This window comes from Tauraco erythrolophus, chromosome 6 (assembly GCF_009769465.1).
Source record: "Tauraco erythrolophus isolate bTauEry1 chromosome 6, bTauEry1.pri, whole genome shotgun sequence".
Taxonomy (NCBI): Eukaryota; Metazoa; Chordata; class Aves; order Musophagiformes; family Musophagidae; genus Tauraco; species Tauraco erythrolophus.
In genome coordinates, this window is record NC_141470.1 from 46,638,382 (window position 1) to 46,653,237 (window position 14,856).

Here is a 14,856-nt window from a genome sequence, read left to right on the forward strand (position 1 = left end):
GAGAATGTTGTCCCCATCATGGGAGTCTGGAGGCTCCACCAAGACCCCAGCCTCCCAGGGTCATTCCCCAGCACCTTGTCCCCTCTCCTCCCTGTGTGTCCCCTTCACGGGCCAAGTCTGGGCACCAGCAGCGGATCTTCCGGCTGTGGGGCTGGGAGGGGAAGCTGTGGCCCCAGAGCAGGAGTGGTGGCACCAGCCCAGCAGCAGCACGCAGCGTCTCTCCTGCATGTCTTCCACCAGACAAACGTGCTCCTCCTGGTCCCAGCAGCCAGGTTGGTGCCCAGTTCCCTGACATCAGATGGTGGCGCCCCACAGCCTTGGGGACAACGGAGGTCTACTGTTTGTCTGAAAGGGGAAAGAACCTGTGCAGGGCATCCAAGCTGGGGTCCCACCGTGCAAGCAGCCCTTGCAGGCGCTGGCACCCCGTGGTCCACAGGAAAGCTCAATCCCAGGAGGGCCGGTAGCTGGGGACGGCGCTGACGTGCGGGTGGCAGCTATACGTGGCCCCCTTTGGAGAGATAAGCGATCAGCGCAACCACCACCCCGACGTACACTCCTGTGCCAATGGTTATGGAGAGTGCGGCAAGGAAGAGAGCTCGGCGGGAAGCTGAACTGGCCAGGTGGAAATCTCCTTTGGAGACAGCCTTGCTGGTCTGGAAGGAGAAGAAACACTCATTGCTCACAGCCATACCAACCCAGCCTTTCGGCCTGCGCACAGTCGTTTTGCTGCGGAGTCAGCCCCCCCTTCCCTGGCCGAGGGCTGGGGATGGACAGCGAGGCATCCATTAGTCCGGGAGGGCTCAGCACAGCAGTGCCATCTACACATATCTTCCCCACGCATTTTGCCTCCAAGAGCAGTGTGGGCTTTGGCCGTTTGTCTGAAAGCCCCAGTCATCTGGGTGCTCAGTCAGAGCTGCAAGCAGGTGGCCCAGGCAGACGGTCGGTGCACAGGGGCTGCATGGTGCCAACTACATACAAATACACCCTATAAATGTATATAATCAGTACTGCCCACTCTCAGGGAGCTGACTCCAGGAAGCACAGACCCTTGGTCAGGCTGTGCTGCCGCTTGTTGCCTGCATGGGGTTTTCAGTGGAAGCCTGTTTGCCATAGAAAGGCTGACGGTGGCAGCAATGGAGGCAAATATAGGTTTTGGCTTTCTGGGCTGGCAACTTCCAGCTCCCCTGAGTGCTCAGGGCACGTTCAGAGCTACTCTCAGTATGACCCACTATTTGTGTTTGAGTTGCCATGTGGAGATCAGGACACCCACTGCGCACAGGCACCGAATCGAGAGATGGCCCTTGCCTCAGCGAGTGAATGAACGTGGTAGTTGTAGCAAACGGAGCTAAACTTAAATGGCACCAAGTACATCCTCACATGGAGAGAGCACTGTGCGACCCTGCGCCACTTGGGAAAATGTGAAATCAGCTGCTCATCGGGGTCCTCATCGTTTAAAGCTTCCCCTGCCTCTCACCGCCCCTGTGCCAGGTACTCGTGTTATATACTTTTCCATTTCTGTTTCTATCATCTTGATTTAACTTCTTAATGCCTCCCCTCCATCTATTCTTGGTACAGCTGCATCGATGCAAATGTAGAGTAAATCCCCTGGCTCTGCATGAATTATTTTGGGTCAACAGTGCTGTAAGTGAGCCCAGGCTCTGGGCTAAGCCCTCAAGAAGGCAGCAGCAGCTCCTCTGAGCTGGTGCAGCCCAAGGGCCACCACCCCCTCCAGCCTCTGCTAGCACGGCGTTGGCTCACACAGCTTAGTCAATGTGTGTCGGAAATAAGTGTAATAGGGGAACTGTAGTGTGATATGGAGACCAGGCTCCCTGTTGAGTCTGGTCTCCAGAGCAGCCTGACTCTCAGGGCATGAGCTGCTCGGACTGGGTCATGGTGTAGGACCTCCGCATTACTGGAGAATGAGAGGGCAGGTGGGAAAACGCCATTTTCCTGAGCCTGGGTGGAGGGTGAGAACTTGGGCAAGGGAGCAAGGGGAGCCCCAGTTCCCTAAACAAGACCCGAAAGACTCAAAGGAAAAGCCTGACCTCTAGTAACCAACACAAGAGCTGGAGGGCTTGCAACTCCACAGCAGTTGTGGAGACATCCAGGAGCCAAGAGCATCCTTTGCCTCAGCCATGGCACAGAGATGAGCCTTGGAGCCAGAAAGGTGCCCGGTCCCCTCCAAGGGTTGCTGTGGCTTGCGGGGCCCTCGTTCCAGTGCTCAGCGCACGTGGGCAAGCAAAGGGATTTCTTACCCCTTGGGAGAAGTAGAAGGCAGCGATCCCCAGGGGCCAGAAGCAGCACAGCATGGAGAAAAGGGCCAAGCCCAAGTGGTCCCGAGGGGGAAGCATCAGGAAATGATCCTCACTTTCGCTGTCGCTGGAGGAGTCACTCTGCAAAACCAGATGGATTAAGCATGCGCCCACCTGCCTGTGCCACCCCACAGGCTACATCTCAGCCCCCCTTCTCCCAGCTCCTGCTCTCTCCTGGCCCCAAACCATATTCTCAACGTTTACCACCTGCAAATTCAAGGAGTGAGTTTCAAAACTATTTTTGCCTCCTCAGCTCGGTTTAATGAGAAAAAATGTAGCTCAGCAAATTCGGGAGCGAAGCGGCTTCTCGGCTCCTTGCCAGAGCAAATGCTGAGCTCGCTTGCTGGGGGTCTGGGATTTCCCTGTGTGATAGACAGTCTTAAACTGAAATATCTTGAGCTTTGGCAGAACTGGCTGTTTGTCAGCTTAAACAAACTTAAACAAAGTGCCTTATCCCCATTAGGGACTAGGAGATCAATATCCTGCTAAACTAATTTAGCGAGTGAGGGAAGGCAGTTGAATTGGAGCCTCCATCGCAGGGACGTGTCCTGTCCCCTTAGCAGGCACGTTGCTCAAAGCGGCTGTGGTCAGCCTGCCTGCCTTTGGGCACGGCTCTACCAGCCACACACCAGCCTGGAAGAGATGTCTTGGTGGGGAAGACATGCAGAGGTGGGGACAACCCTGCTGCCATCTGAAAAGGCCACACCACCGGCACGGAAAGCAGCAGAGCTGTGCTGGGTCATCAGACATCAGCTCTGGTGGGCTCTGGGGACCCGCTCCCATCTCTTGAGGTCCTGGATGATGTTCTCAGCCTCTGCATCGCCACTCGAGCCGTGGTGGGGCATGGAGCGCAGCATGGGGCTGCTTTGCCAGCTCTCACTCTTCCTTTGCAAGATTCATCTTGTCTTTATATATAAAGCTTCTCTCAGCTGCTGCCATCAGGCATGTGAATTTTGCTGTTACACAAGGATTGCTATTTCCCATTAGCTCAAGTGCTGCAGCGGCAGCAGGCTGCCCTTGTCAAAGGGTCCCCATACACCCAAGGGTCCTGCAGAGACAGCCCCAGCTCCCCTTTGCTCCCAGTGGGCATGCAGTCAGGCTGACCTCAGGGAAGCTGATCCCCTCCTGAGGTCTGTGAGGAGGAAAAGCAACCAGAAATGACAAGGCGAAAGAAGAAATACGAGGTGAGCAGGGAGAGGCTGGTGAGGTGGGAGATGGTAGGGTCTGCGGGGGGACAGTTCTGGGGAAAGAAGGGAAAATGAATGACCAAGAATTTGGACCAATGGACAGAGTTACCAGAGGAGGAGTTTAGTGCCATCCCACCTGGCAAAGCTCACCTCGTACTCCTGGAGCTCCTCTTCCTCCACCTCATAGGACACAGTTTGGATGCGGATGTCGCTCTCCACCAGGCAGGACCCTTGTGCCTCATGCCCATCAGGACCTTCGGATGGAGCCTCTTTGCTTTCAGTAAAAGTGGTCTCGCAACTTTCTGTCTTGCTGTCCTTGGCCTTGAGAGCCTTCTCATCCTTCACGAGGATGAAATTTGGGCCGTACAAGGCTTCAACGGCCAGCTGCAGGGAGCTGGCATCCAGCAGCTGGTGAGTCCTGGCACCACCAGTGTTTTGGAAGATGTAGGAATACAGTTTCCCTTGGCAGCGATGACTGGAGTAGTCCTGGCTGTGATGCTGGTGGTAAGAATAGCTGCTGTGAAGATGCCCGTTGGCCTTGGCCAAGAGCGGGTTTTGGAGCTCACGCACGCTCTCCATGCTGCCGGCGGTGGGGAGGGGGGAGCGATCCTGCGAGAGCAGAGAGAGTGGGAGGGAGGAGGCTGTTATTTCAGCAAGGCAAGGTTGCAGAAAAACCTCTCGCCCGTGCGGAGCTGATGTCAAGACGAAGCTAGTGGGAACAGAGAGATTTGGCAATGCTGGAGAAAACAAGAGCCCTCCCCCCTTCTCCGCAGCTCAAATGCTATCTCGGCAAACTGAGCATCTCTTCATCTCTCCCCAGCTGGTAGTAAGATAAGGATGCAGCCCTGCAACAAGATGATCTGATTCAGGCTGGATTAAGACAAGGATTTGCTGTATCTATAATGCATCTTGAGACGGCCATGTGCAACCTGACAGGAAAGGACCTACTGCATCTTTTCTGCTGGTTCATAATTTGTGCTGCGATAAAGCGTAACAGACAGCACAGAAGTAGATCAAGATGCTGACAGCCACTTGAGGGGCCTTCCTGACTTCCCAAAGCGGAGGCTCGCACAGTGAATTACAGCCCTCCGGGCATTACACATGCACCTCACGGCTTTCAGGTACCGGCAAGGTTTTCTAGGGCTCTTCCAAGGCTGAGCGAGGGCTGGGGTGAGAGTAGGTAGCCATGGAGGGAAGCTGAGAGGCTGCTGTGAGGACACAGAGGCGGTGTTTAGGCTGAGATGGGAAGTGTCGGATGCTCAGCCGGCCGTGTGGAGGAATGGAGGGATGTGGAGGTTAAAGGGGAGACCCCACGGGGCAATTTAAGTAAACAACCCATCCAACCAGACCCCTGTTTAAACCGGCACCACTCCCAGGTACGGCTGGCAACCACGCAGCCCCGGCTCTGGGCCACCGGCTTCAGAAAATGCCAAGTCCAAACGGGATGCTCAGCTACAAATGTCAACGTGAGCTTCTTCCTCAGGAAAACCCACCCCTCTCTCCTTTCCTCCATTTCAGAGTGCTGAAACCCTGGGCTGCTTTTTTTTTTTTTTGCATTAAAATTTCTGAGATTAAATATTTCAATATCTTTTCTTAGGAGGAGCATTTGCTATTTCGGCTTCCCAGCCCACCTTGGCACAAAGAAAACGTGTAGCGAAATATCAGCATTCCCCAGGAGAGAGAAACAATTACTTTGTGCTCTTCAGTATCCAAGCCCCATGTTTCACAGCCCCTCTCTAGCACGTTCCCAGCTCCTCAACCATGCCACCTTACTGCCTTGCAACCCCAAATGCTCCCGTCCTCCTCAGAGACCTCCGTCACTGCCTCTTCTGCAGGATGCCATGTAGCAGAGACACGCTTCCACCTGCTCTAGGGTTCCCCTAGGTGCACTGGGCTTTCTGATAGAAGGCACATCACCTTGGCTTTAAATCTGTCCTCGAGAAGAAAATCTAAATAAAGAAGTTGGAGTTGAAGACTCCAGAGAGTGAAAAGCCCAAGTGGTCCTGTTCCCTTGGTCAAACTCTGCCATACCGAACAGGTTCAAGTGTCGTACCCAGTTTTAAATGATGCAGTTGATGGGCTTTGTTCTGGCAGCAGTCATCACATTTTGGAAAGCTGTTCAGGAAAATGAAGCCATTTGAAAACACTCCTATATCACTAAAACTCTGTATGTTTGGGTGAATGCCCTCCAATTCTCCCTCCCCAAAACCATTCTCTGCTTTCTGCAGTCTCCCACCTTACTAATAAAGCTTGTAACGGCTCGTACAGCAGATGGCCGTTGAGTATTTTCAAAATATTTAAGGGAAATGCATATTTGTAGCACAGACGGTTTTGTTTCCTGCACAGATACAGAGAATCACAAAGCTTCATCCCAGTTTTCAAGCAAGGAAAGCACGAACCTCTTCTTTGCTTACCTCAACGTGCAAATTAGATTTCAAAAAAAACATCTTGCTTTTTAATGAAACAGTAAGGAGAAACCGGTTGCTGAGTGCCATTTGAGAGCAGCAGCCCAAGCAGGAGCAGAAGCCCAGGTCTAGCGAGAGAAAGTTGGCAGTTTTGGTAGGACGTCCACACCTCATCTCAAGAAATGTTTCTGGCAGCAAGCTAGGGAGGGATGGGATCTTGCTGGGAGCTGCCAGTGGGGACCGGCCCCAAATGTGCTGAGAAACGCCGTATACAGGCTGCAGGCAGGCTGCTGGGCAGTGGATGCTGCCTGTCTGGAGGTTGCTGCTCTGCTTGCTTCAGGTCATCAGCAGCAGGTCAGAGGAGGGGGAGAGCTGTGCGGCAAAGCCATGTGTTCACAGCAACAAGCGCCGGGCAACGCTCAGAGCGTGGCCGGGGAAAGAAGGGAAAGGAGCCAGGAGGGATTGGAAACCTAAAAGACAGCTTGGGAGGAGGCAGGTATCACAGTCCGGGGTGGGAAGAGTGCGTCTATGCAGCTGGACTGCTGTTGGATACGGACCCGCTGACTTTGGGCATCCAGAAGGATGCTAAAGGAGTGGGCTGATGGGAGGTGGCTGGGTGACCTGGGCTAGGGGGGAGAGGCAGGGATGTCCTGCAGGTAGCAAATATCCCAGGGTGAACGTATCTCAGAAGAAGTGAAAGACGCAGCAGGAAAATACTACTGAAGCATGGGGAACTCTCCCCAAATACAGACTGAAAGCTTTCCCCAGAGGGAGCCAGGAGAGCCCAAACCTCCATGGTCCTTCAAACTGCCCTGGAGCCAGCCCTAGGACTGGGCCAGGACCTCAGAGGCTGCTATGCTGCACAAAGTGTGGGAGCACAAGCCCGCAGCCCAGGGCAGAGTCTGCTTTTGGGACAGGGAAAGGCTGCAGCTAGAAGACTTCAGTCCATGCTAGTCTTGTGCCCTCTGGGATTATAAAAGATTTACCTGTGCTAAATACTCTTTTCTCCTTATTGCCTTCCACTCTCGGGAGCTGGGGACGATGCTTTCCCTGGGAGCAGGATGGCATGATACCAGGGCTGCAGGGACAAGGGGAAAGGCGCAAAAGGAGAACTCAGTGCGATTCTCATAAATACGCAGTGACTGCCAAGTGCAGCCCTAGCACCCAGTCCTGGTGTTTGTCGGCAGTGGGGAGGGGACGCCGAGGGCCAGCGTCGCAGCATGCCTTCAGCAGCGTGCTCAGCCCTGCTGGAAAGCAGCCAGGCTGAAACCTTGCTCTCTGATGGCTGATGTGAAGAGCCCCAGTGCCGGAGGGGTTAGAGGCGCTTCCCGCTCCTTAGTCACCAAGATCGCTGCATCACACAGAGACCGCGCCTGTGCGCGCAAGCACGAGGTCGCGTGCGCCGAAGGGTCTGGGTTTGCAGGTGGAGACAAAGGCCATCAAACCGCTAGAGGTGGCATTAGAGAGGGATCGTCAGGGAGGGCGAGGACCAGCCCCACGTGCACACACGCAGGGAAGGACAGAGCCTCGCCTCGCCATCGTCCCCAAACCCCATTTTGAGGATCTGGATCCTGCAGTGAATTTAGCCACATGGAGACTTAATAAAGTAAGCCTAGTAATACAGTGAGCTTGGTAATAACCAGGCTTCGGGGAAGAGAAATGAAGCCAGCAGATGAAAGCAAGAAAGCTGTAAAAGACAAAATTGGCGAAGAGCAGCTATTCTCCATCCTCATTACAAGTGTGACTGGATAGCGTGCATAACTATCAGCCCCACAGGACTAGTCTGGGCAACACCAGCAGCAGGTGATGGCAGCGAGATGCTCTTAGGTGCAGAGGGAGGATGCACACATGCAAGTGTATATGCACAGTGCGATCCCAGAGAGAGGGCACACGTGGGAGGAGGCAGACTCCAGTGCCCTGATTGAGCTGGACTATTGCTGCAGCTCTGCCACTGGGACTAACGACTGCTGGGACCCTGACGAGCCACCTTCCCCCCTGCACGGCTGCTCCCGTAACCACGCGGCAGGCAGGGCCCCCCACACTCCCCAGGCCGGTTGCAGCGTTCCCCAGCAGAGTGGGAAATGCACAACTGCATCATATGCTCTCAGCTTCTCAAGGTGAGTGATGGATGAAAGGAGCCAAAATAAGGCAGGAAAATAACGAGGAAGCAAATTTAGCTTTGTGCTTCATGGATCTCACCTCCACACCACATCCCCTGAGGTGGTCCAGGTCCCCTCAGGACCATCCTGAGTGTTTTCCCCCGATGTGAGAGGTGCTCAGGTCACTGGCAGCCTCCGTCAGCAGCAGCGCAGCCCTCAGAGGGACCGTCCGCACAGATGCCGGCTCTGATAAGCCCAGTTAATGATGAATTAAGTAGCTGTTCCAGGAATCAATCATCATTTAATTACCTTGTCAAGCAAACACTCTGCCTCGCTTCCCGGGCTCATTAGCAGGTTGTGACTGCATGGCATGGCCCCAGACTCCCAAGCGAACAGGTTAGCCCATCCTGACCAAAGGCTTCCCCCTTGAGAAGCAAAGGCAGAGCATTGCAGGGAGGGAAGCTGGCGTTTGAGAGAGGGAATACAGAGTGAAGGAAGGGTTGTGAGGACTCGTGGATGCTGTGCTTGGCAGGGGTAGACCAAGCCCTCTCTCAGCCCCAGGAGCCCGCACAGCAGCATGGATACCTGGATACCTGCCACATCCCAGCCGTGAGCCCTGCAGAGTGAAGTATGGCTCAAGGGGAGAAAGAAGCACTTTCATCAGCCTCACGGACACGGCTGCGGAACGCAGCCATGCTCCAGCCAACACGCAAGCCCTCCTGCGGGTGCTTGTCTCCATGCCACTGCTCCCACCTGGGGTGCAGCACCAGAGTGCAGAGCAGGGGGCTGTTCATCCCTGGCGTGTAACGAAGCCTTCATCTGTCCTGGGAAAGGCCACCGCAGCAGGAGCAGCAGGTGAGGAGGTGGCTGGGAGGCAGAAGGGGCAGTGGGGTGTGGGGCAGGAGGCAGGCCTCTGCAGTGAGCAGCAGGGGAGGGCAGTGGGGTGTGAAAACCCCATTGGGGCTGGCAGAGGTCATACCCAGAAAAGCAAAGGGGCACAGTAGGGGCAGTGGTGGGAAGGGGAACGGTGGGCAAAAGGCATGGGGCAAGGTAAGCAAAGCGATGTCTAAGCCAGTCAGAGAGCTGGGCCCTGGCCACTGGGATGGAGAATAAAGGGCCTGTGAAGCTGCTGGAGGGGAAAAAGTTGGTGAGGATCAGGAGGGAAGGAAGGTGACACAGAGCCTGTGGACATGGATTAGAGGGAAGATAGCTGAGGTGTTTGTGATGAAGAGCATCTAATTCACAACTTTGATGCAGCCGGTCTGATAGAGCTGGAAAGGAATGAATAAAGGGCTTATTCTGAACTCCTGACAGGTAGAGAGCCAGTGCCTCGGCAATAGGCTCCCGGCTCCAACAGAGACTAAATTGCTCTGAGAATTGGGATGTGATGGGCTGCTTTTCAAGGTTCGCAAGTCAAATTGGGCAATTTCCAGGTTGAAATCGAGTCTTTATTCTCCCTGATAAAAATGTTTCTCTGCAGCAGTGTTTCGACCCAGCTGTGCTCAGAGCTAAGGCGCTGCTCCTAATGGTAAGAAATAGCAAATCCACGCCTGGGGCTGGCAGGGAAGAACCGGGCTGCTTCCGGAGATGCTGTGCCAGGGGCCCTGCAGGGCTGCGGGCTCCCCCACCGCCTGGTCCCCAGCGAGCCGGACATCCCGCCCGCGAGCATCAATCAGCAGGGGAGCGGCGTGAACTCCATCGCCTCCAAACACTCGAAATTCACGCTCGTAGCACTCAAACCCACAGCCTCAAACCCACGGCGCCTCCCGACGGGCTGCGCCCAGCCGCTGCGGCCCCCGCGGCTGCGGGGGACTGGCAGGGCGCTCGCGTCCCCCCGCCACCCTGTGCCCCATCGCCAGCCGGGCACCTCCGGGCCGGCACCCACCCCCCCGGGCAGGGCCCGGCATTTGGAGAGGTGGCCGCTAGATGTCCCAGGCGCTCCACGCAGCGCGAGCTGCCGCTCCGGCCGCCGCACCGCCCCGGGGCCGCCGGCCGCTTCCCCCGGTCCCCGCCCGGCTCTGCCGGCCCAGCGTCCCGCAGCGCCGCGGGGACCAGCCGGTACCGGCACGCAGAGGCTGGGCCCAGCACCTGTGTGTCCCAATGGTTGGGCACAGCCACGCCGCCTCAACACCCCGCGGCTGGCCTTGGCCTTGCCGGTGCGACCCCCGCGCCTGCCCGGAGTCGGAGCCCACCGGCACGGATGCGGCCGCGGGCCGAGGCCCGCTGGGATGCAGCCCTCCGTGCCCCTCATGCAAGGGAGAGCAGGAAAAGGCTCAGCGAGCTAGCAAGGGGGAGAGGAGGAAGAAGCCTGGAGGGTGATGGTAATAAAACACATGGCTGTGTGGGTGGCTAGGTGTATAATCAGCAGGTTTGGACTCTCTCAGCATCCTTTTTTTAGCTGGAGACGCAAACAAGTAAATAAGGTGACTGTCAGGAGTTTCCGCAGGCTCTCCTGGTGTGGGTCTCCTGGGTGCGTGGGACCGGGGAGGAGAGGGGGCAATGCAGGGTGGCCCCGGGGCAGCTGGCCGAGGCGGAGCAGGGTGGGCGACCTGGCCGGCCATGCTGTGCTAGGGAAGTGAGCCAGGATGGGATCAGGGATGGGCAAGCTCTGGAGGTGCCCGGAGCCACACTGGCGCTGTCTGCTCAGCCCTGGGATGCTCCTGTTGGATTTGTACCCAAACAATGTTCAGCCCTGCAGCGCCCTCAACAACAAGCTCTAGTGACGGGCTTTAAAGGGGCACATGATGCCAAGCAAAATTGATTGATAGCTCTCACTGGAGGCTGCTTCACTTTCCTGTTTGGGGAGCCAGGTGGGGAGCTGGGAGGAAGTGGAGGTCGCCAGGGACTTGACTCTCACACAGGGAGGCTGCTGGGGCTGTCCCTCAGCATCTCCAGCCTTTTGAGGCATCAGCCAGCGAGATGAGCTTGGGAGGCTGTCAGGTTCTGACTGCTCATCCTAGCCACAAAATGCCAGCCCAGGGTCGGGGGAAGTGAATTTCCCAGTCTACTGCAGAATCCACATCACTGGCCTGAGGAAACATGAACTCAGACTGGGTCGAGGCTTCAGCCTCCTCTTCCTCAGCTCAGGACCACCCTAAGGCTGCTGCACACCCAGCTGCCTGGAGAGAGGGGTATTGACACCCTACCCTCAATGTTGAAAGCCTGCTTAGAAGTGTTCACACCTACAGAACTGCTGGGAGCAAAACTCACTGATCCCTGGGCTCTGGGAAGAATGAATGCTTCCAGCATGGAGGCAGCCCTGTCCCTCACCGAGACCAGGCTCCCTGCCCACTGTGCCCATATGGACACCAAGCCCATGCTGTCAGGAGCGTCTCGCAGAGGTTCCCCAAGACATGTTTATTACCAGGACGTTCTCACTGCTGCTGAAAGATGCACAGAAGCATGTGCTTGCAATTTTGTTCATGGCCGATTTTCCTATGCTAATTGTTACAGTCCCCAATTTCATGTTTGTTTTTCTCTATTTATACCCAGCACTGAACTGAACACAGAGGGTACCCTAGATGGCTCCAAGGTCTTCTCCCAGCTTCTCCTATTTCACCCACACCCTTTGCTCCAGTTCCATCATCTCCACTTCAAGGCTTTTCTCCCGGCTTTTCTCCCACAAGCCGTTGCCCCTTCATGGCTGTTGCTGCCCCGGGACCCTGCACCCCATCCTCCCCACAGACCACTCTGGGCTGCCTGGTCCTGTGGCACAGGGTGAGAATCACCCTCAGGGAGCAGTGATACCCTGTGCTGGAGGTACTGAGCAGTGATAACTGCGCCTCGTGCTCTCCTCTGGGACCAGCCCGGCACCCCTCAGCCCTCCAGCCCAGTCTGCCTCAGGGCTGTGCGTGGGGTCTGCACCCCAGGGATGCTCTCCCTGCCACGGCCTGTCACCTAGCATGGAAGTGATCTGACAAATAGGACCTAGCTTTCTTCCATGTGAGAGACCCACACTGGCCAACACCAAGATAGGGACAGAGACATAGCGTGACAGTTGGCAGCTGGCATCGGGGGGACAGAGAGATGTCCTCCCCTTTGCAGCTGTGCCTTGCTGATAGAGCAGCTTAGCCGCAGCACCCAGCTCCGTCCTCACATCTCTCTGCAAATCCCTCTCCTATCAATTGAAGTTGGCAGTGTAAAGCGGCTGTTAAGGACTGCTCATTTGTCTCTGTTTAAAACATATTCGTACTCAAATGATTCATAACCGCCCTGAAGGCTAGCGCATGCCGGCACTCTCCTTTCCCCACTGTCCTGTTTATTTTATCCACCGTCTGCCTGCCTTCAGCTCACGGCTATTTCCACTTTGCTTACTGTGGCCTGATTCTCCTGGGGATTCACAAGACTCCTCTACAGTTCAGATGTTTAATTCATTTGCCAATGATCTGCTTTCTCTTTAAAAATGAACTTATGCTGTGGAGATGACACCTTTCTAGCTTACTTTTCCAAACCCTAAGTTTCCAAACAGAGATGGTATTCACGAGCAGTACGCTGATGTCCTCTTCCAGCAAATAAGTGGATTGCTCTCTTCCCGCTCTGGCTAATGTCCGCAGCCTGAGACAAACTTCAAGGTGTTAAATTATTACCTGAGTCAATAGGTGAAATCCAAATCAAATGCTGACCCTCTCTTTAACGCTTGTTATTGCTGAAGAAATTGAATCCTTGGGTGGAGATGTTCCTTCTGTGTTTAAGGAGGGGCAGTTCACACTGGTGGGAGCTATAGGAGAGCTTTATTCTGTCTTCAGGAACACAGCAAGAGGAAAGGCAGCAGCTGTCCCCAACCATCCCACAGCTCTTGTCCATCCCACAGTCCCCAGGGGCAGCAGAGGATGATGCTAAATCATCTTCCATATGGTATAGAAAGAGACACTACAAAATGATGTCACATTTTCTTTCCCACAGCTCTGTCGAGTCCCAATCATGCCCAGCTGAGGGGCACTCTGGGCTGCTCCTGCCTCTGCCATATGGATGCTTTCCCTCTCTTCCTGGCCCATTTCTCTCCCCTGCCCACACCACCACCAGATTTAGACCAGCTCTTCCTGGGACTGGGCTCAGGCTGCTGCTTGCGCCTGTCTAGAGTCATGGTGTGTCACAGGAGGTGGCTCTGGATTGTCCTCCTCCACAATTAGGAGGAAAATTAACTCTATCCCAGCTGAAACCAGGACACTCTGCTCTGGGTGCGCAGCACTGTGTAAGCTGAACGAGGACATCCTGCCCACAGCGTGTCCCTTCCAGCATGTCCCTGCTGGGCAGGGTCGAGCCTCAGCACCCTCCATCTCGCCCTACCTTCCCATCTCGGAGGCCTCGGGGAGCTGGAAGGGTTTGTGGAGAAACCTCTGCCCAGCTCAGGAGCAGCACCAGTGCAGCTGCTGCACATGGCATCACATCTCCGACCCGCTGCACAAGTGCCCAGGGCCAATTTTTCATGCCAACAGTTGAGTCTCCAGACAAAGAGCTTGGAGACCAATCCTATGACTGGCTCCACTTTTCAAAAGGTACCTGATGTCTTTCACTCCAAAAGGAAGCTGGTTTAAGCGATGCACCTGAAAAACGCTGGAGATCAGTGGAGCCTCCCCTTCCAGGCTGAGCAAAGCATTTGGGCTGGTTTCCTGCCTCTTTCACTTGACAGAGAAGCAGCAACAAAAGGACAATTTGGAGGAAATCTATAATGGACTTTTTTTTTCCCCTCTCTAAAGCTGTGGCTTGGCCCTTCAGCCAGAAAAGTCAATCATTTGCCCATCACTCATTCTACAGCTAGAGAAATACTGGCTGTAGACCTTGCCTGAAATTACTCCCTGAAAGCAGCAGCAGAGCCATGTCCTGTGAGTGGTGCCTGGCAGTCCCAGGCTTGGGGACATGGCTTTAGAAAACAGGCAGAAGAGAGCCCAAATCTGCCAGATTCAGAGAACATGCTTGCAAGGGAGCTGGAAAACAATTCCAAGCATGGATATTAAATGGGAGGAAGGGCATTGAGGGAGTAAGAGAAGCTTGAGAAAGGGGCATAGTGTATCAATGTCCAGGGTCTAACACGGACAGGGACAGGGTGGCACCAGGGGCACCCAGTGAGAAGAGCGGGGAGAAGGAAGGGCAGAGCTTTGGGCTGCCTGTTGAGGTCAAGAATGATCCTGGGGAGCTGCAAGCAATCCCATCCCATGCAGAGGGGCTGTGAAGGGGGCAGTCGAACCATGAGGGCCTGGAGTGCCCATGCCCGTGCCAGGGGGCCATTCCCTACAGCCCACAGGCTGCTCTGCCGCAGACTGCCAGGCAGGACTGGCCCCTCTGGGGCTTGCTCCGTCGAGGTTGCTGGTGACAGAAGGGGATGTTAATGGGCAAGTTTTTGCCAAGCATTTGGTCACCTCTCCGCAAGCGATGCTGACGTCTGCAGGCTGGGCTGAGGGCAGGGAGGGGTTGGGTACCACGCAAAGGCAGGGATTTGCTGTACAAATTCACCATGCCAGAGCTGCAGCAAATTACTCATTCTTTAATAATGGTGTTTATTACCTGCCTCTGATGGTGGTTCAGGGAGTCGAAGTGAAGCGGATTCAGCTCCCCAAAGCTTTAGCTCTGCCAGCCATTTTTACAACACAAGAAACTTTTCCCAGAGACATGCAGTCACTACATTTTAGCTTGGGTAATTCCTTCTCCTGACAGCCTACAAAGTAACCAGCCACTATTCCCCAGAGACCAAGGCTTTTTTTGCCTTGTGCGTTGCATTCTGGCTCAGACCCCGCTCCTCTGGTTATCCCTGCTATTTACATAGAGCTACCTTCCTCCTGGGAAAAAGGTTTCTACTGGTGGCAGATCCCAAGCTCATGAAAAGGGAATTTTATTTTTTTTTTTTTCAGAAGCAAAG

General features: G+C 55.1%; 1 protein-coding gene across 1 annotated transcript; it reads right to left on the reverse strand.

Annotated features, from left to right (window-relative positions):
• Positions 1–494: 494 nt before the first annotated feature.
• On the reverse strand, positions 495–4,078 carry SYNDIG1L (synapse differentiation inducing 1 like). The gene is made up of 3 exons (XM_009985250.2): positions 3,650–4,078; positions 2,256–2,393; positions 495–653 (listed from the first exon to the last, which is right to left on the reverse strand). Exons 1-3 carry the CDS (start codon positions 4,076–4,078, stop codon positions 495–497), a joined length of 726 nt encoding a protein of 241 aa, XP_009983552.1.
• Between the last annotated feature and the right edge of the window lie 10,778 nt (positions 4,079–14,856).